Raw genomic sequence first — 21,208 nt, forward strand, 5'->3', positions numbered from 1 at the left:
TTGGGAAAACCCTTCATTTTTTGGCGTTTGTAACATGACCGAATATCGAAAATGAAAACCCGAGCTTTAATCTAAACCAGCAGACTGATCTAACTGTACCGTCATCTGTCTACGTAATACCCTGACAATACCTAAATACCTCGACATTTGTGAAACTCTATCCCCTGATTACAAACATGAGCCCAAATCACCCAGATCTCCTAAACCAACATCCACAACTTTGTTTTTACTGGGCTTTTTAAACAGGAGAATACATGTGGAGGTTTTATTGTTAAGGCCGTCTTTATTCGGACTATTATTTTAGTAAATACTGGCTTTAAAAGGCGAGATCGTCTGTTGGGACGGTCTTAAATGTTAGTCACTGGAGGAAAAGATGAGAAAATACACTAAAATTAGTCAACCGATAAGTTTCACATTTACAAAGGGGGTAGGTTTAAAGCTTCATTTGGATGTAAATTCGGAATGTTAACTAGTTAACATGGCGACAGATTGTGAAACTGAACATATTGATTACGAACATTTGTGAATAATTCGACGGATTTATGCTTTAAGAGGTAAAGTTAAGAGTAGTTTCTCTGGCTTTATAATGTTTGTGTGATTTTTGTTGTTGTTGTTGTTGTTGTTGTTGAGATTTGTCATTTAAATATAGAGCACGCTGTTGGCTCAAAACTGTATAAATGGGTTTAAACACTAACAAAGGTTTGTTTACAAAAGTTTGTTTTATAAATGGTTTATTGAAGATCACGAACATTTTGTCTTAACATAGAACAATGACTGCAGTTTTTAATAAAAATCCCAAAATATTTTCATACAAATGTTATCATTTGTGTAAAAGAATCAAAATTTTAACATTCATATATTTTGGATCACTGTGCATTTCGGCGCAGTGGAGCATAAACTTTGAACGTACGACTAAAATGTAAAATATTCACATGGAACTATAAGTGGTCGTAGACACAAAATGATCCTAGTAGTGGTCGTATATACCACATGAAATTAATAATGGTCGTAGACTAAACACGAAAATGTGACTGGTCGTATATACCACATGAAACTAATAATGGTCGTAGACTCAATACGAAATTGTGAGTGGCCCTATATACCACATAAAACATTAGTGGTCGTAGATATCACATGCACCTATTACTGGTCGTAAACAACAAATGTAACTAGAAGTGGTCGTAGATACCACATTCAACTTGTAGTGGTCGTAGATGCATTACAAATGACAAAAATCACACTAAAATATATAAAGCATTACCCATGACGTCATCTGAGTTGAAAAACAAAACAAAATGGCGCTGTTTTTTCTTGCGATGCTCTTTTATCAAACTTTAAACAAGAATGTATTGTACAATAAAATGAAATGAAACCTGCCTAGCTACACCGTCCAATTTGTCGAGAATGGAGGGGGCAATTTCCGTATTGTGTATTAATGAATATTTAATGACCAGGGTCGTTGATTAGCATGCTGTATTGTTGAACCCGGCATCTGTGGATTGTCGGTAATTGGAACAAGCTTTGTATTAGTGATACCAGTGAAGGTTATGTTAAACTTGTATGTACTGAATTCAGATTCTGAATCATAAACAGATAAAGGCTAAACAACATATAACTCATGTTGAATTTGTGTACTGAATCTAGACTCTGAATCATAGATAGATAAAGGCTAAACATTATCATAACTCGTATTGAATTTGTGTACTGAATTCAGATTCTAAATCATTAATAGATAAAGGCTAAACATTATCATAACTCGTGTTGAATTTTTGTACTAAATTCAGACTCTGAATCATAGATAGATAAAGGCTAAACAACATATAACTCATGTTGAACTTGTATACTGAATTCAGACTCTAAATCATAAACAGATAAATGCTAAACCACATATAACTCATGTTGAACGTGTGTACTGAATTCAGACTCTAAAACATAAACATATAAAGGCTAAACAACATATAATTCATGTTGAACTTGTGTACTGAATTCAGATTCTGAATCATAAACAGATAAAGGCCGAACATGTTACTCATTTTCAACTTCTGTAAACTGAAATCATATTTTGAATCATTTAAAGATGAAGGCCGAACAGACAATTCGTTGTCTATATATATCAGAAAGTAAACAAGTGTTTCAAGGTCAGCGTTTTGTTCCCGCTATTATTACTATTATATATATCCGATATTCGATTATGTTCACGATGCCTAAACGTATGTTTATTTCCATTTTCTTCGCCTCTTGTGAACATATGTTTTTCCCTGACACTCGTGAAATAAAATACGATTTTACACCGAAATCAATAAATATTCTCTATATATTTACAAAATCATAAGAAGAAGTGTTGTTATAAATCCAACAAGTAAATGTTTAAAAAGAGAATTGAGTATATTCGGATTGAATAAGTATTCATGAAAAAAAATCCCATTTTTAAAAAAAGAAGAAAAAGACGCGAACATTCCAAGGCCGTTTGGGTCTTATAATTGCCTGAATACCGAAAAAAGATCTGAATATATCCAACCCCCATGCAAGACCATTTACCTACTAACACCCATGTAATGCTATAATATGGTACTGACTTAAACGCATTTTATGAGGGAGGATAAGAATGTTCAAAAGTTTGACCGATTTTTGTGATCATCATTGCGCATTATAATATTTGTGCTATTTTTCAGTCAATATTCAAAGGTTAAAAGACTATGAAGTAATGGTTTACAACTTTCAAATACAAGATATAAACACACTGTCAATCCAAGCTTTATTTTCAAGACGCACCCCTTCATTTAAACCATTTCCGCAGGTTAATTGACACACTTGGTAATTTAAATTATTTCCGCAGGTTAATGAATAGATACAAGACAGCTGTAAATACACTTCACTTCAAAATATTACCCAGACGTAATCATCTTTATTCGCTAGTATACATGAAGTTGCATTATTGATTGACCATGTGAACTTTGAATGTAAATATGATAGAAATTATATACATATATGAAACTCACCAGTATTGCATCACTAGCAAATGAGGTATACTCAATCGACTTTACCATATTTAAAGCCTTCATTATTCTGGCCAGGGTGGCCGGGGGGGGGGGTGGTGGAGGGTAAATTGATTCCTTATCAAGGAGGTTCGGGGTTCGGGGTTCAATCGTTCGCTGGTTATTGGTTCAGGGCCGGGACAACTGGAGCAGTTTTAAATTGACAAACGCATATAAACTATAAAAATCGTCCTAAAAAAAAGAATGAAAACGATATAGACTGTGAAATGTGGAAACAGGCACGATTGTGCCTTATTTGGGTAAAGCGAATGACAATTACCCGTGAAAAAGTTGTAGGAAATTCAGTCACTGAGTTAAATAACTTAGTATAATGTAACCTTTTACGTTTTGTGTATTTTCAGATGGCCACTTCAAGCGGCACCAAGTGCTTCAAGGCGTCCAGCCTCGACCACTGTCCGAAAGGTGAGTTCCGAATACTTAACATATATGAGTACTTTGGAGGAATGAAATAATGGAGTACTCTAAATACATCGACATGGGGACACAGGAAGTCCTTTATTAACTTGACTCCTTACCAAAGAGGTTTGGAGTGTGTATTAATATGTATTGATTAGACTTGTTAACTGTCCGAACAATGAATTCTGCGTGCTGGGTTATAAAAAATATCGACTACTTTATGAATTTATACTATATCTGGGTATTAGAATATACGAGAACGTTTAAATATATATATATATATATATATATATATATATATATATATATATATATATATATATATATATATATATATTGATAGTTGGATGCTTAAATACTGTAGTTACTTAAGAGTTTTTGGTTTTATTAGTCTTCTGGGTACTCCCTGAATTATAAGTTTTTTTGGTATTATTAGACCATGGATTTAGGGTATTCACTGAATTATTTTGTCAGAGAATAGTGGAAATGAGGTTATTTTTTAAAATATAAATATACTGATTAAGTTTAATGCAAGTTCGAAATAAATGTGATCAGAATCGGATATTAAAATCACATTTGTGTAGATTTTGCTAAGTATTTGTTATCCTTTGGTGCTTAAATTTGCATCTAAGTTCTAAATTCTTCCAACTTATTGGAATATTTCTCAGGAAGATTTCATTTTCATCTTGTAATCATATTATTTTAGCCATTAAACATCGAACGACTCACAAAATCTTGATAAATGATTTAGGTTTATTGCGTACCATCAGCTTAGAAACTTAATTGCCACGTCAAAATTGTAATTGAATTTTCTTTGAACGATTTCCAAGCACTTTATTGACTGTTGTTTTGTTGATCAAATGTTTCGTTTCATATCATTGTGAAGTGCTTGTGTGTGTAAAAAACCAGAAACAGAAATAATTTACAAAATTATGAGATAAAAAAACCGGTTTATCCATCCCATTGCGTTTAAATCAAGTGAGCATTCTTAAAAGTATCGATTAAGTTCTTTTGTGTAAAAAAGTGAGCAGGAATCCCTTGGGATAAAAATGTTTTAGCAAGAGGAACAGATGTTCGTACCTAGAAAACTCGACTTCAATCAATTGCATTCCTTTTACTTTTTGGTAATGACCAAAACATCCGCGTTTTGCTATCATTACGATTACAAGCTAATGTTCATCTTCGCGTGCCCGTTTATTTCGCATTCCGTATTTACTCAAATTTAAGTTAAACAAATAGGGTTCTTAAATTCCAGATTTGACCTGAAATACAATAAGTTCGGGTTACCAAAAATAGCACCAAACCAGCTTTTATAGTCAGTTGGTAAAAAAAATAAAAATGATACTTTGAAACAAATATATTTTTAAGTGTGTGTTTTAATATGTAGTTTAAACCTTTAAATTGTGACACAGAAGGCTACTTTAACGTCTTTCTCCAAAGTTGACAATAACATGAAGAGCGTACCTATCCTACCTGTTTTTGAAAAGGATGTAACCCTAACCAAACTTTGTTGGCTTAGTCCGGAAACCAGTATTGAGAGCCATTAACTATTGTGCAATTGTAAACATTTTTTGCTCGTAATTTTGCATTAAGAATGGTAAGAAGTATCTTGAAATCTTATAAATTATTTAGGAAACAATTAAAAAAACGGAGTTTTGGCCATTTACCCAGCTTTGAACATGATTCTGTCATACTCAAATAGACCTCGTTATTATTTCTAGGATTGACAATTATTAACTATTGTAACACCTTAAGTTGAGAAATAAAACGTTCTTCGTTATGTGTAGCAGTTCCTGAATATTTTCATACATGCATATTTATTGTGCAAATTAATGAAAATGGCAATAATGGAATGGCCAATCTTTTTAAAGAATCTTAAAAATAAGTCTGAAACGTAAGTTAACATATGTTGTCGCTTCTTCAAAAGAATATTTACGCATGACACTAAAACCGTCTCAAATAATTGAACATTCACTTTCAACGTCTAGAACTAGCGATCGTTTTGTGCCTTCGTTTCTGAAGCGTTTCTGTAAACAACTAGGATACATTACAGATAATTGTGTTTGAAGTTTAGCCAAGCCAAAAATCACTCGCCAAGCCCGATATCACACGCCAAGCACAAAACGACAAATGTCACTGCGGGTTTCAATGAAGTTTACGAGGAATTCTGTTTTTCAGGTGCACGCGCATTTGTCTGCAGATTTTTTTATTAATTCAGAGCTGTAAGATTCCCAATAGTTGATTGGATACAACAGCGTTTATTTCCAACGTTGGAAGTAGTTCAAGCCCCCCACCCCTTACTTAGAATGTTCCAAAGACAGTTCGCGAAACTCGTCTTTCGCAATAGCAGCCAAGGCTGGTAAATGCACCAGTTAATTGTAACCTCTCGCCCCCACCCCCAACGTGTCCGGGGGATAGCGGGGACTTACGGTCCAGCTGATACCAGGTAAAATGTCCGTCCTGCGGGGACAAACTGCTGGTAAAAGCATGCCGGGGACAAACTGCTGATAGAAGCATGCCGGGGACAAACTGCTGATAGAAGCATGCCGGGGACAAACTGCTGATAAAAGCATGCCGGGGACAAGCATGCCGGGGACAAACTGCTGATAAAATCATGCCGGGGACAAACTGCTGATAAAAGCATGCCGGGGACAAACTGCTGATAAAAGCATGCCGGGGACAAGCATGCCGGGGACAAACTGCTGATAAAAGCATGCCGGGGACAAACTGCTGATAAAAGTATGCCGGGGACAAACTGCTGATAAAAGTATGCCGGGGACAAACTGGTGGTAAAAGCATGCCGGGGACAATATGCTGGTAAAAGCATGCCGTGGACAAACTGCTGGTAAAAGCATGCCGGGGACAATATGCTGGTAAAAGCATGCCGTGGACAAACTGCTGGTAAAAGCATGCCGGGCACAAACTGCTGGTAAAAGCATGTCGGGGGCAATATGCTGGTAAAAGCATGCCGGGGACAAACTGCTGATAAAAGCATGCCGGGGACAAACTGCTGATAAAAGTATGCCGGGGACAAACTGCTGATAAAAGTATGCCGGGGACAAACTGGTGGTAAAAGCATGCCGGGGACTATATGCTGGTAAAAGCATGCCGTGGACAAACTGCTGGTAAAAGCATGCCGGGCACAAACTGCTGGTAAAAGCATGTCAGGGGCAATATGCTGGTAAAAGCATGCCGGGGACAAACTGCTGGTAAAAGCATGCCGGGCACAAACTGCTGGTAAAAGCATGTCAGGGGCAATATGCTGGTAAAAGCATGCCGGGGACAAACTGCTGGTAAAAGCATGCCGGGGACAAGCATGTCGGGGACAAACTGCTGGTTAAAGCATGCCGGGGAAATCCTAGGTAAGGCCCATTTCCCGCTATTTTCTGCGCGAAAACAAAACCACCGCATTGACTCGGCACTGCGGGGCCACCTTGAAGGTAAAAACACTTCCCATTTCCCCCGCTATCCCCGGTATACCCCCGGACATGGAAGGGGTGAGGTCCGTGGTTACAATTGACTGGTGCATAAAACTAAGTGGGACTTGTAAAAAAATGCCAACTTTACAATAGACAAAGATCAAAAAATGTGTAAAATGAGTTTTCGAGCCGGTAATAAAGTCTTTCATATGTCTGCAAGGAAGTCTGAGGAAAATCCATAGCAGATCTAAACAGCAGCATCGCTGAAAATAAGTCACGATTGTATTCGAAAATATTGGAAAGTAATCACGTTCTAATCCTTATATTATGTTAGATCAATATTTAATCTTCTCAAATGAAGAGTTTTAACGACTAGTGAAAACAATTTTCGCTACAACATTATAAAATGTTTCCAATTCATATCAGAATCCTCTATTGTTTATCATTCACAGCATTTACTGCCATGGCTGTAGCTTTTCAAAGGACGAGAATCCATGACTTCGTTTTTTTCCCGCCAAAAGTCAGCAACATAAAAGGGAAATACCCAATTGTGTCAGCCTCATACATGTTCACTGAATTTTGGACTAGGGCACGTGGTGCACTATTTACACTACTTAACGACCACTTCGGCAGACTTTGCACTTAACTTACGTCATGTATCACTACGTTCTGCAGTTTGATTGGATATCCGTTGGCGAATTTGATCATTCGGAACTCCTCGGCCATTTTTATCGAAAACAACCTCGTATGTATATGGACGGTTTACATTTTCAGAAATCGGTACACTTTAACTCCGTTGCAAGTAGATCGCGTAGTAATTTCAATTTAGCAGTTAATCTTAATGACTTAACTCTTGTGAATCTTATTTATGTTTGCAATAATACACTTCTCTGGCAATCAATTTAAACTTAGATATACAATTACAAGCAAAAACACTACATTTAATAATATAATTTTTACGTACTACTTATACTGATGTACCGGCATACATCCGAGGTTGTTTTCGATAAAAATTGCCGAGGAGCCCCGAACGAAATTTGATCATACTTTCAGATCGTACTCTTGATAATTTTTTCTCGGAATTATCAATCTTTATATTGTCCACTCTTAAGACATGGATTTGGAACAGGAGAACAGGAAATAGTTAGAATAATCAACAGATCGTATGCTAGCTATTTGCCACGGAAAATGATCGGATTTTATCCCAGAAATGACCAAATGATTGCAGAATATTGACAAGCCATTGGTTTCCTATCTTGATGCATGACGCTGACTTAATGAGTTGTCTAAGCAGATTTATTCTTGTGTTGGTTTTCATTTTCCCGTCAAGCTGATTAGCGAATCAAATCATTTCCGAGAAAGGTTTACTTCAAAACTACACCGGTAGAAAAGTAGACAAACGCTTTACGACATAAACCTTATCGTCAACGTGGCTTTGTGATTTAGACGTAATTCCGACGTAACTCAATATCTTAATAAAATAAAGTTCATTACGAATTGCAGGAAATGTTTTAAATGCTACCATATCTATCTTCGTTATCTTTGTAAAAGAACTGCCACTTTTCGGCTCGATTTTGCGACATTTGCCGGTTTAACGTCGTTCGTTTACGACATTGATAAATATAATTGAGTATTTTGTTTCAAAGATGATCGATATAATGTCTGTGATAGGATGAAATAAGAAGAATGAGTGGGAATTATTGAGAGACAAGAGAGCCGGCTTGTTTCTAATTACGACGGGATATACTTGAACAATAACTACAGTCACGACAATGTTCCTTAGGATCGTCTCTTCACGATTTTACGACATTGGTTTACAATTTTACTAGAATTGTCTTCCATTGGTAATTTCATGTCACATGTTCTAATGGAATCTTGATTTTAAGATGAAGTGTTGAAGCTTGAAACTTTATATTTACTTTAGTTTTCTCTAATGCGATAATACCTACTGTTAGAGTTTCGATAAATCTCGGCGTATGTATGAACAGTAAAAACTGCGATCACTCGAGGACGCCGGGGCTCGTGCTACAACCTCGAGCAATCCGATGTTTCGAACAACTCTCCATTTTAGTCAGTTATGAAATGTCTTACAATGCATTTCCAAAGTTTGAAGACGTCATACCGGTTGTTTACTTCGGCGCCGATTATGAATTGCGTTGTGGAAATCGCGCATTTCATGACGGACTTAAATGGAAACTTGGTTCGTTCGAAACGTCTGATCACTCGAGGCTATAGCTCGGGCCCAATCGTCCTCGAGGAAGCGCAGTTTTACTGTGATATTTATATTTTAGGACGTCATTTCTATTCAGACGGTGCGCACCGTCTTCAACTCCGGCTTCAATATGATCATAATCCTTCTTTTGATATATTCATATAATCAAAGTAATCCTTAATCAGGTGCCGTTCAGATACGACGCTATATCCGGCGCCGGCTTTTAACCTTCCGTTTCCGGTCTTAGGAACCCAAAGAAGATCTTTTACACAAAAGATGGAGAAACTTAATTAGTGCCCGTCGATAGAATGACATAAAAGAAATATATCCTGTGGGCTGAGAATCAAATTAATTGATAGAATCGTAAATCTCCTGAAGCTAATTGCGTTTCATGGCTCCCTTGAAAATACCGTGCTTTGGTAAGAACTTTATTATGTACAGCTTCTCTGGAATTAAATATATATTTCAAGATAATAGTTAATTTCCATGGCACCTCATACATAATTTACTTTTATCTCTTCCTAACTAAGCAGTCTGAGACTTATATAACTATACACTAATCAACATTTTAATAAATTCGACGTCGACACACACACGGTATATAGGTCCGTGGACGAACGTAGCGGTATTGACTACATCGTTGATATCCGTAGAACATCCGAAATACACCGGGAATATCTGAAGTACACCGTGGATATCGGTAGAACATCGGGGATATCCGAAATACTCCGTGGTTATCCGAAATACTCCGTGGTTATCCGAAGTACACCGGGGATATCTGAAGTACTCCGGGGATATCCGAAGTACTCCGTGGTTATCTGAAGTACACCGGGATTATCCGAAGTACTCCGGGGATATCCGAAGTACTCCGTGGTTATCCGAAGTAAACATGCACGTCGAAATAAAGACCTTAGACTGATATGACCTTAGACTGAAATTGACCGTATGATATATCTCTTTATTCCATATTAACATATTGTATTGTTATTTTCAGGCCATGAAATGGAAACATGTACATTGAACGGGGAGTCTGGCCGTTACTGTAAACAGTGTGGGGACCTCACCTTCCAGCCGAATGAAAACAGATTTGGCGACCAATGTAGAATCAGGTAGTCATGGAAACCGTTTATATTTCATTTTTGATGTATTAAATAAAAAAAATTGAAGAAACGTTAGGGTTTTTACTGTGGCTTATGTGTTAAGACTACTGGCAAATTCTATGGAGCGTTAAGAAGGCGTTGTAACTAGATTTATTTTGATTATTTTTAAAGAATAATAAAAACTGCAAGTACAATTTAAGATAAGGTTTGGCATTTGATTTGAAAAGTTGCCCGATTCTGATTTTTATGGAGTGGAAACTTCTCAGAATTAATTCGTAATAATGCATGGTTGTGGTTAATGAAATGACAACGATTTTTCTCTTGAGAACATTCCGTTTATTCCCTGATATTCTCAAACCAACTTTCGGCACTTAAAAATTCCATGACCAATTTTTGCGAATAAAAATACATCATATAGGCGTCAAGTATACAGCCAATTTTAACAATGACCCCTTCTATCGACCAAAGCCTCTCAATCAGGCTTGTCTCTGAATGATCAACTAACTTAATTTGGATTATTTCGCCAATTAATTGCGCCACTCTAGGGAATTTTGCGGAAATCTCTTGCCGAGGCAATGTCGCATCCCCACGCGTTCTAAATTGATTGTCTAGGCTTTTCTTGATAGAGTTCAACATGTATTGATTTTGTAAATCAGAGAAAAAAGAAGATTTAAATGATACTTTCGTCTAGATCCAATTTGGAATATATATCTTCGGAATGGTAGACTTAACTCTTAGGCATTTTAGATTGCTTGCCCTGTCTGACCCCTATTTACAGGAATATTCCTTGGCCTGAAGTTTCAGGCAGATTTAGCACACAGAAGACAGCTCTTGGAAGCTATACAAATCTAGAGCATGTCTTGTATATTTAAAGGGACTAGACACCAGATGATACAAGTTCAAGAAAAAAAGAAAATTGTCAAAAACTCAAAATTCATATCGTTGTGTACAACGCATTGAATCTTACTTTCTGATGTATTGCATCGCTTACGACACATGTTTCTTTTGCCGTTTTTGCTTATTTTTTTTCAACTAGAAATTTTACTATGTCTACCACGTAAAAACCAGCTAATCTAAAAATAGAGTCGGTATATGTGTCTGTACTAATATTAACTCGGAAACCATTATGCGCTATTTTAAAACGGGTAAACTCAGCTGAGACAGCGACGAAATATTAATTGAATCATGCCAAATTGGGTATTATCGACCACAAAAGTCATACTAGCTCGAATTGACAATTCTAGGCTTATTTTGAGGAAATATTGTATTTGCCGATTTTGGGACCACCTGGTGTCTTGTCCCTTTAAGGGACCAGAAGTAATTACAAGTGTTTCATTTTATTGTGCCCTTGGCCGTAATAGTAAATCTCGATGTCAGGGGGCCCCTTATGATTTTGCCGTATCATTTGAAAGGTTATTACTCACGGATTACTATGTGGTAAAACGAATGACCACATCTACATTATAGTAGGGTTTTAGACAAGATTTCAAAGGGACAGGGTGTCGCAGAAAAGGGACAGAGTGCTTCATAAAAGGGACAGAGTGCTTCAGAAAAGGGACTGAGTGCTTCAGAAAAGGGACAGGGTGCTGCAGAAAAGGGACAGGGTGCTGCAGAAAAGGGACAGAGTGCTTCAGAAAAGGGACAGGGTGCTTCAGAAAAGGGACAGGGTGCTGCAGAAAAGGGACAGAGTGCTTCAGAAAAGTGACAGGGTGCTTCAGAAAAGGGACAGGGTGCTGCGGAAAAGGGACAGAATGCTTCAGAAAAGGGACAGGGTGCTTCAGAAAAGGGACAGAGTGCTGCAGAAACGGGACAGGGTGCTGCAGAAAAGGGACAGAGTGCTTCAGAAAAGGGACAGGGTGCTGCAGAAAAGGGACAGGGTGCTGCAGAAAAGGGACGGTGCTAAGGGCGACAAGGGCTCAGTGCATCAAGCAGTGAATATATTGAACATTATGAATTTCACAAAAAAATATTGAAATAATGATAGGTTTCAACTGTCGAATATGTCAAATTTGTATGAAATTAAAATAACAAAGGCCCAAGTGAAAAGGTACGCCCCTCAGTTACGCCCCCACCCTCTCTAACGTCAAATCTTGGAAACGTCCCTGAACGAGATATTGTGGAAATATTCGAATATAATGTGAATATATTGCTATGGTTTGTGTCAGAAGGTCTTAAAGCCATATATATTTAATGCTGCTTAATACAATGCACCTTTTGGCAACATAGACCAGATATCTCCCCTCCCAAATGCGATTATAGACACAGTTTGCCCTCAGAAGCCTGGTGTTTCCATAACAATCGCACGATATTGATCCGATTGTTTGGGAGCTATGACTGTGGAGACTTGTTAGCCCCAGTGATTGAGTATCTTCATCGACAATCACGGGGACACTGACGATCATTTCCTAAGAGCTGATCTATGAGAATAATCTTCCTGTTTTTCGCAACAAGTGGAGAGGAAGGAGCTGCAGTTAATATACTTTCGGCATCTGACTACAGGACATTTACTTTATAGGCCGTAGACTATAGTCCGTTCAACTTATGACTATTTAACCATAGGCCGTTGAACTATATGCCGACTTACTATACATTTAACTCTAGGCCGACTTTACTAAGCTCATTTTACTATAGACCGTTTAACTATAGGCCGACTTAACTATATACCATTTTACTATAGACCGTTTTACTATAGGCCGACTTAACTATATACCATTTTACTATAGACCGTTTGACTATAGGCCGACTTAACTATATACCATTTTACTATAGACCGTTTGACTATAGGCTGACTTAACTATATACCATTTTACTATAGACCGTTTGACTATAGGCTGACTTAACTATATACCATTTTACTATAGACCGTTTGACTATAGGCTGACTTAACTATATACCATTTTACTATAGACCGTTTAACTATAGGCTGACTTAACTATATATCATTTTACTATAGACCGTTTAACTATAGGCCGACTTAACTATATACCATTTTACTATAGACCGTTTAACTATAGGCCGACTTAACTATATACCATTTTACTATAGACCGTTCAACTATAGGCCGACTTAACTATATACCATTTTACTATAGACCGTTTGACTATAGGCCGACTTAACTATATACCATTTTACTATAGACCGTTTGACTATAGGCCGACTTAACTATATACCATTTTACTATAGACCGTTTGACTATAGGCCGACTTAACTATATACCATTTTACTATAGACCGTTTGACTATAGGCTGACTTAACTATATACCATTTTACTATAGACCGTTTGACTATAGGCTGACTTAACTATATACCATTTTACTATAGCCCGTTTGACTAAAGACTGACTTAACTATATACCATTCTACTATAGGCCGTTTGACTATAGACCGACTTAAATATATATCAATTTACTATAGACCGTTTGACTATATGCCGACTTAACTATATACCATTCTACTATAGGCCGTTTAACTATATGCCGACTTAACTATATACCATTTTACTATAGACCGTTTAACTATATGCCGACTTAACTATATACCATTTTACTATAGACCGTTTAACTATAGGCCGACTTAACTATATACCATTTTACTATAGACCGTTTAACTATATGCCGACTTAACTATATACCATTTTACTATAGACCGTTTGACTATAGGCCGACTTAACTATATACCATTTTACTATAGACCGTTTAACTATAGGCCGACTTAACTATATACCATTTTACTATAGACCGTTTAACTATAGGCCGACTTAACTATATACCATTTTACTATAGGCCGTTTAACTATAGGCCGACTTAAATATATACCGTTTTACTATAGGCCGACTTAACTATATACCATTTTACTATAGGCCGTTTAACTATATGCCGACTTATTATAGACCATTTACTTATATGCCGACTTAACTATATGCCATTTTACTATAGGCCGTTTAACTATAGGCCGCCTTAACTATAGATAATTGAACTTTTGGCCGACTTGATTGTAAGGTTTTTAACTATAGGCCGACTTTACTATATGTCAGCTTAATTACAGGTATTTTACTATAGGTCACTTTTCTTTTGAACGTTTAACTATAGGCCATTTAACTTTTACATGCCACTTAACCTTAGGCCGTTTGATTTATACATCTGTTCCGTGTTTGTTTTAGAATAGGTTAGTATGCAATATACTAGTTGTACTGTGCCATGTACATGTAAACTTATATTGTACGTTAAATAAATTGTACATCTATAAAATGACCGGCAGGAAAGCACGAACATGCGATTTATGTTAGTAACAGTGAATCTACACGGTAACGTTCAAAGAAAGATCACTTGCAACTTTTACGTTTACATGTACGTGTAGCGACATGTATATGTACACGTTGAGTTTTGCAAACTCTATTCAATCTCGGCTTATAGTTCTGCATGCGACTGGTATGTTGTTACCCACTTGAAGGGTCTTGCGTTTCTCTTAGTGTTTTTTTTTAATTTGTCATGTACGTTTATGTGAATATCTAATCTCGTTAAATCTCTTAGAAAAGAGCCGAGATATTTTCTTCAACTTGTCGTCGTCGTCGGTGAATTCGTGTAAGGACTTGTTAAATGAATCTTGGTAAACATGTTTTATGTGTAATATATTCACATGCGTAGGAAGTTCCGTAATCCGGCTCAAAACTGTGTTGATTCAGGCCCTTGAACCACTGAACAAACTCCACAATAGACGAGCGTTTGCAACCGCTTGTGGTATTCTTGTTTTAATTGTTCGGAAAATGTATGTTTACATATTTTTTTCAGACGAACCTGTGACAAATACCGTATGAAGTTCGCGGAATACGGGGACAAAACTCGAAATGCCGTCTGCGAGTGCGATCTTGGCTACCATTTTGAAAACGAGGATCAGCGCGCATGCGTACCGAACAAGGATTGTGGGAAGGGGTTCGGCATGGGAGTTTACGGTACGATTTCAGGGGCAACCATGGGGAAATTGGTACAGCATAATGGGAATATATTTTAATCAGAGTAATCAAACGATCAAACTTATTTATTTATTTTTCAAGTCAATGAGTTTAAAAGAAAAATGGATGATTATTAAATGTTATCGGAAAGACATACGCTTGTTATCAGAAATTTGACTTATAAGTACAAACAGAGTTCCAGAAATTAAACTTTATTGTAACAGTACAGTAGAAAATTATTTTCTTAAAATCAAGAGTTTTAATAGAATGTTCACATATTATAAATTATGAAGACACTTAAGTGATGCTGATTATTACTTTCACATGAAAAACAACCTATTTCCCCGGGGGTTGCGTTCCAATATATGCCCATTTAAACCTCCAGAATGCCCGAAAAAAGCAAATGTTTGTTTTCACTAACAATTCCTTATTTTTCGTTTTTACAATTTTATGTTGTTCATTTTCAGTTGGTGTTTATTGCGAGTAGCATGGTTATGTTGGCTTTTGTAACTCGTTTCACCTTTTACACGCGAATCTTTAAACTTCTGGCAAGCTGCATTGTCATCGAATAAAAACGCAAATCACGTTGTTTTTTTTGGCTATTCATTAATTTTAAAGATGTCTTGATTATGAAATCAATAAGGATGTTTCATAGAATCGAACATTTTGTTTCTGAAAAAATTCTGTTATTTTTCATAGAGACGAGCAATGCCACTATAAATTTGGAGCTCTTGACTCGTGAAGACAAAACTGTATTACCTCGTTACTGGGGGTATCAAAATTATGTTCACAATTATGTTTGAGACGATACAACTTTTTAATAGAATATACAAAGGTACGCAACTCGCAGCTGATTTATTCGCCAATTTTATGTTAGTCCCTTTAGAGTAACCTCCCTTGTTGCTATTTACAGAAGACAACACGTTGACAGGTAAGTTGCGCCCCCTAGCGTGACAGAGAGACAGTCTCCCCCTTTTCCCGCCACTCTCCCCTGTTAAGGCTAGACACGCCCACACAAGTCACATGGTCCGACTTAAGTAAACAACAACAATAAAACAAAAAAACAAAAACAATAAATACTTCTTTTCAATTATGTTTTAAATAATAAGTTTTAAGTCCACTTTAAAGAAAATTAACCTCGTATTTTTTAAATGCAATCCCAATTGTTCAGAAATATCAATATCTACAAAAATGCTGAAGATATTTTGAGAGTTTCTTACAATCCTTTAAACCCGTACAGGGCTGTTCAATACTTTTTGTATGCTTCATGTTACATTTGTTTTTTTTTTAATTTGCTTTTACGTACAAGTTATACATTTTGCAAACTGCATGAGAATTATGGCTTTTAAAGCTGCACTTTCACAGATTGACGAATAAAATGAATGGATAAAACATTGTTAAACAGTCAATCTGTGAAAGTGCAGCTTTAACATCACATATGTTAGAACCTATTGAATAAATTCCTTTAGTCTAGTACATTTTGTCACGTACCTTGCTTATTCGACAATTTTTATGTATAAATGTACCTAAACCCTGGCAAACCATGTTTTGGTGAAGGAATGTGCATATTTTGTTGAATGAGTAATGCATTTTGCTGGAGTTCGTAAAAATAGTTCTAGTGAAACGTATATACTCGTATATAGAGGTCGAAATGGTTTTACTGTTTATAATACAGGAACTGTTCAAATGTAATGTATCTAGCGAAACCATAGAATATAGATTGTTTGGGGGGAGACGTGGCATTTAGTGATACTTGAACTGTCTTTCAAATATATTACACCAGAAATGAACATTCTCTGATTACTTTCTATCCAATATTTTTCACTTTTTTTCTGAAACTTTTTCATTCGGTTAACATTTTGTATCCGATTTCGAAATGTACTTTACTAACAAAAACGGAGAAATCTGTATTACAAGTGTGATTTATACTGACTCAAACTGTTGCTGTATTTGTAGTGACGTCATATATAATATGCTTTAGTGGACTATTTATGTTATTGTCAGTTGCGTGAAAATGTTGTTAATGTATCTTATACGTTATTCATTTAGCGATGATTAGGTTGTTGTTGTTGTTTGAGATTATATTTTGTCTACTGACCCAGCCTCTTTTTGAATTTACCGATTCACCTGATTAATATTACGGCTGACATCTGTTTTACCACAATATATGTACGCCAGTTTTGAAAAATACTGCCATCCCATTAGCCAAAATATAATTTCAAGCACTAAAGACAGCTACTTGTATTTTGGATCAATAATTTGAAGTCAAAAGAACTATTTTCAGATTTTTTCGGCATAAACATAATCACTGTATAGTGTTTTTATTTTTTTGTAAGTTGAACGTCTGACCTAAATAAAGTTTTGTCATGAGAAAAATAGATAACGAATGCATGGTAATTTAGACCGATAATTTGGTGGAAAGAATTAGTTTGTGGTATTAGGAATTTGTATAATTGCATTTTAGAAATTTGTATTTTTTGCATTTCATAAAAAGTAAAAGGCATGTTATATAATAGGTTTTGGACTTAAATAGAACTGATATTCATTATTGTATTGTTTTTATTGTCATAAATGATGGATGTTAGTTAATTAACTTATTACATTTTTTATAAAAAAATGTTTTGATACAATGCTCCTTGAACAACGACTTTGTCTTTTTACCATAGTTACATGTAATTAGTGTTGATAAATCGAACATTCCAGTTATTTCACTACAAAAAAGCGGCTTCTATTTACTGACTGAATTTTCTCAAAATAGAAAGCTATCATAGAACACGTTACCTTTTTCTTTTCACTCTTGAAGTCTTCTCAATTAAATTAACCAATTTAAGCATACTTTTTCAGTCTTCAACATTCATGCTGAACGTATTTTATGCTAAAATGTTTGAAGAAAAATAATTACACGTTCGTGAATGACCTGCTATGCTTACCTTATTTAAAACTAATAATCAGATTGTTGATATCCAGTGAGTGACATTATTTGCAATGTTATTTTGTTTCTTTCAGGTATATGTCAAAATTGCTTCGAGAAAAACATGTGGTCGGAAACGATAAATAATTATGACAGATGTAAACCCCTCAAAAAGTAAGTACAATATGAAAGTAAAGAGAGGTTACGAAACAGTATGGGTACGTGTACATGTGGACTTCTTTTTGTGCACTACGTCATCGATATACGTGTATATTGTACACGTTCATTTATAATTTCGCACGCGTGGTCTTCTTTTTGTGCACTACGTAATCCATTTGTGTGTACATTGGACACGTTCATTTTATAATTTCATGTACGATAGCTCAAGTCAAATGAACTTACCACGGGTCCAACTCCTTCGTAAACATACATTGGTATTCAGTGGTATTCAGTATGCAACTTAAGACAATCTTATGGTCATACATCATTGAGTGACTCCATTCATTGTATAGGTCCGTTATTTATATTTGGCAATCCGATAAGCTACATTGTTCTTAGATCCATTTAAGACCAGTAATGCAACACCAGAGCTGCGGTACTACTCTAGATGTCAGTAATTGCAGTCTCGTGGAATTTTGAGAACATGAACTCCTTGTTGGCGAATATCCCAACAACCGGTGGGGTAAATTCTTCCTATGCCCAACCTATGGCTTTAAAACTGTGTTTAAATCACACTTGCGAATTGACGGGGTCAAGCCAAAATTCAGCCATTGGTCAGAGGCTGAAATCAAACAGTATCATAAATAATGTGTCTGTCTGGTTGGCTTATGAATTTCGAAAGACTTGTGCGTTGAACATAAATAAAATAAAGTGTCATACATAGCACCTAAATCTGTTTTCAATAATGCTTTCCAACAATTATGATAATAAATTTGCATCGTTAGCCATAGCTGAATGTTCAGAAACCCTTCCACGTCCACGCCTGATGTGCATTTACACATCCTTATTTAGAATTGTTCTTTTGCAGTTGTGAGAAGATGAGTCGGTGTACAATAGTGAAGAGTAACGGAACATTCGACAATAAATGTGGACCCGTCGTGGCAAGTACGTATATGCTATCGCCAATGACGTCATTTTGTTGACGCCATTTTCAGAATCTCATTTTTATTTAATAATTATGATAGTCCACTGTTTTTGATAAGAACCAGAGTCAGTGGTCGATAGTGAAAATTAACCGAAAACATCAGAAAAATTACCCATCAGAAAAGCATTCAACTGAAATAATATTACAATTTTCCTAACTGTACTGGTATCTGTTTAATACAAGGAAGAGTAAAACTTTAAAGTAATGGGTTCGTTGTCACCATTCAAAATTGATGACAATCCCAAGGGCGTACTTGATTGATAGATCCAGCTGCCTCAGTATTCTGGAAATACTTAATCGAGTAAATCGAGTACAGCGGGCACCTGCAGAGTCCTAATTGGAACGGAATAACAGAACGGTCTAGAATAATGTGATATATTGGAGTCTTGGGGGACGCTATGCATAGCGACATGCTAATTTCAGATGGAGACAATACGTCATGCAATTGAAACGTTAATGTTTATATGATTATGTAATTTTTATGTAAAATATTCTTGCATTTTTTTATAATTAAGAATAATTGTATGTGGGGTGTTCAGTCTCAGAAAAAGAATGACGATAATTTCTGAAATATGATTGATGTGCTAAAATAAAAGGCACACGTTATAAAGAAATTTGCAATCGCTCAAACGCAAAAAAAAAATCGTGCATCGGTGGGAACATCTCTCCTCGGGTATGTGTTTTAAAACACAACAGTTAACTGTTCAGCTGTCCAATCCCCATGTTATATTTAAATATTATTTGTAGTTAACCCCCGCTTCCTCTTACAGACGTCAAGGATTGCGACAGTATCGTCCATGCGACGGCGGAACCGGCGACCGCCACTTCCACATCCACCGTTGTCGGGCTAGCGGTGGCCGGTGGCGTCTTGTGCCTCCTCCTCGTGCTCCTGCTCGTTATTCTATTCGTGAGGCGGCGCCGGCGGGCAGCGCGGGAGCGGCAGCTGCGAGCGGAGGAACTGGAGGAGATGCTTCCGGAAATTGTTAAGCGCGCGAAGAAAGATGAAAACTTTTGCAAGAAAGGTATATATTCTTTCTCCCAGAGAGCGATTCAGTGCCCTCTCATCAAAATATACACGAAGTAGAAACACTTACGACTTATATTTTTTTCCGGAATATTTGTACAGCAAAATGTTGTTTTAATAATATATGATAGCTAATGTCCGAAGAACTTCCTACAATGCATAAACAGCCGAAAACATGTACCATTTTACTTTAAAAAAGGATACGTCGCCATGAACCCCAATATCGTCTTCTTTTTAACTGAATAGTTAAATCAGTCAATACTATTAAAGAACAACTGACTTATCCATTCACTTTAATTTTCAGTGTTGGACCTGCTACAGCGAGAAGTCGAGGACCGAATCAACAACCAGATCTGGGCGCTAGCTCAGGAACTCTTCAAATCCCACCTAGAACCCGCGAAGTACGAGGACCTCCTGGAGAAATACCGCGACCAGCAGCACAAATACGCCGTGAACGGCTACTTGAACGACTGGCGCGGGTGGCGCGGTAACCAAGGCGACGCCGTGCACGAGCTCGTCACGTGCCTGCAGTCGGAGCGCGTGAAAAGGCCCGACATTGTCCTGGAGGTGGTCAATAAACTCCGTGAAGGTAGGTGGACTTAAAAACGATGTTCCATACTACAACGACACCATTTATTATTTTGGCTGTCCGGTTAGCGCAGTGGTAAGCGCACTTGCTTCCCATCTAGGCGACCTGGGTTCGATTCTCGACCTGGGCGTATGTGAGTTAGGTTTATGCTCACAAAGCCGGACAAGTAGGTTTCATCTGGGTACCTCGGTTTTCCCCACACCACAAGACCACACAAGATCGCGTTTAATCGTGCCAACGAGAGCGATTAATATGATGTTGTAATAACTTGTTACACAATCGTCGTAAAATAAATACATCATTTATTACTTCGTTTTAGCTTTAAACTTATTTGCTGTTTATGTATTTGCGGTTAACAATACAATATTAAATATTCATTATTGTAAGAACATAATATATTATTGTATTGA

The 21,208-nt window shown here is 36.6% G+C and overlaps 1 protein-coding gene across 9 annotated transcripts in view; it reads left to right on the forward strand.

Annotated features, from left to right (window-relative positions):
* Positions 1 to 21,208, forward strand: part of LOC128246942 (uncharacterized) — a 71,983-nt gene that overhangs the window by 45,999 nt on the left and 4,776 nt on the right. For 7 of the 9 annotated variants that reach the window (XM_052965512.1, XM_052965514.1, XM_052965515.1 and 4 more), the window contains 8 exons: positions 3,398 to 3,458; positions 10,078 to 10,192; positions 14,970 to 15,130; positions 16,044 to 16,061; positions 18,137 to 18,215; positions 19,069 to 19,145; positions 19,956 to 20,207; positions 20,514 to 20,798. In XM_052965512.1, coding sequence (XP_052821472.1) covers positions 3,398 to 3,458; positions 10,078 to 10,192; positions 14,970 to 15,130; positions 16,044 to 16,061; positions 18,137 to 18,215; positions 19,069 to 19,145; positions 19,956 to 20,207; positions 20,514 to 20,798 — 1,048 coding nt within the window. Of the gene's footprint in view, positions 1 to 265; positions 555 to 3,397; positions 3,459 to 10,077; positions 10,193 to 14,969; positions 15,131 to 16,043; positions 16,062 to 18,136; positions 18,216 to 19,068; positions 19,146 to 19,955; positions 20,208 to 20,513; positions 20,799 to 21,208 lie in introns of those variants that run through there. The other 2 variants (XM_052965517.1, XM_052965511.1) reach the window with 2 other exon arrangements.

Source organism: Mya arenaria, chromosome 9, assembly GCF_026914265.1.
Source record: "Mya arenaria isolate MELC-2E11 chromosome 9, ASM2691426v1".
NCBI lineage: Eukaryota > Metazoa > Mollusca > Bivalvia > Myida > Myidae > Mya > Mya arenaria.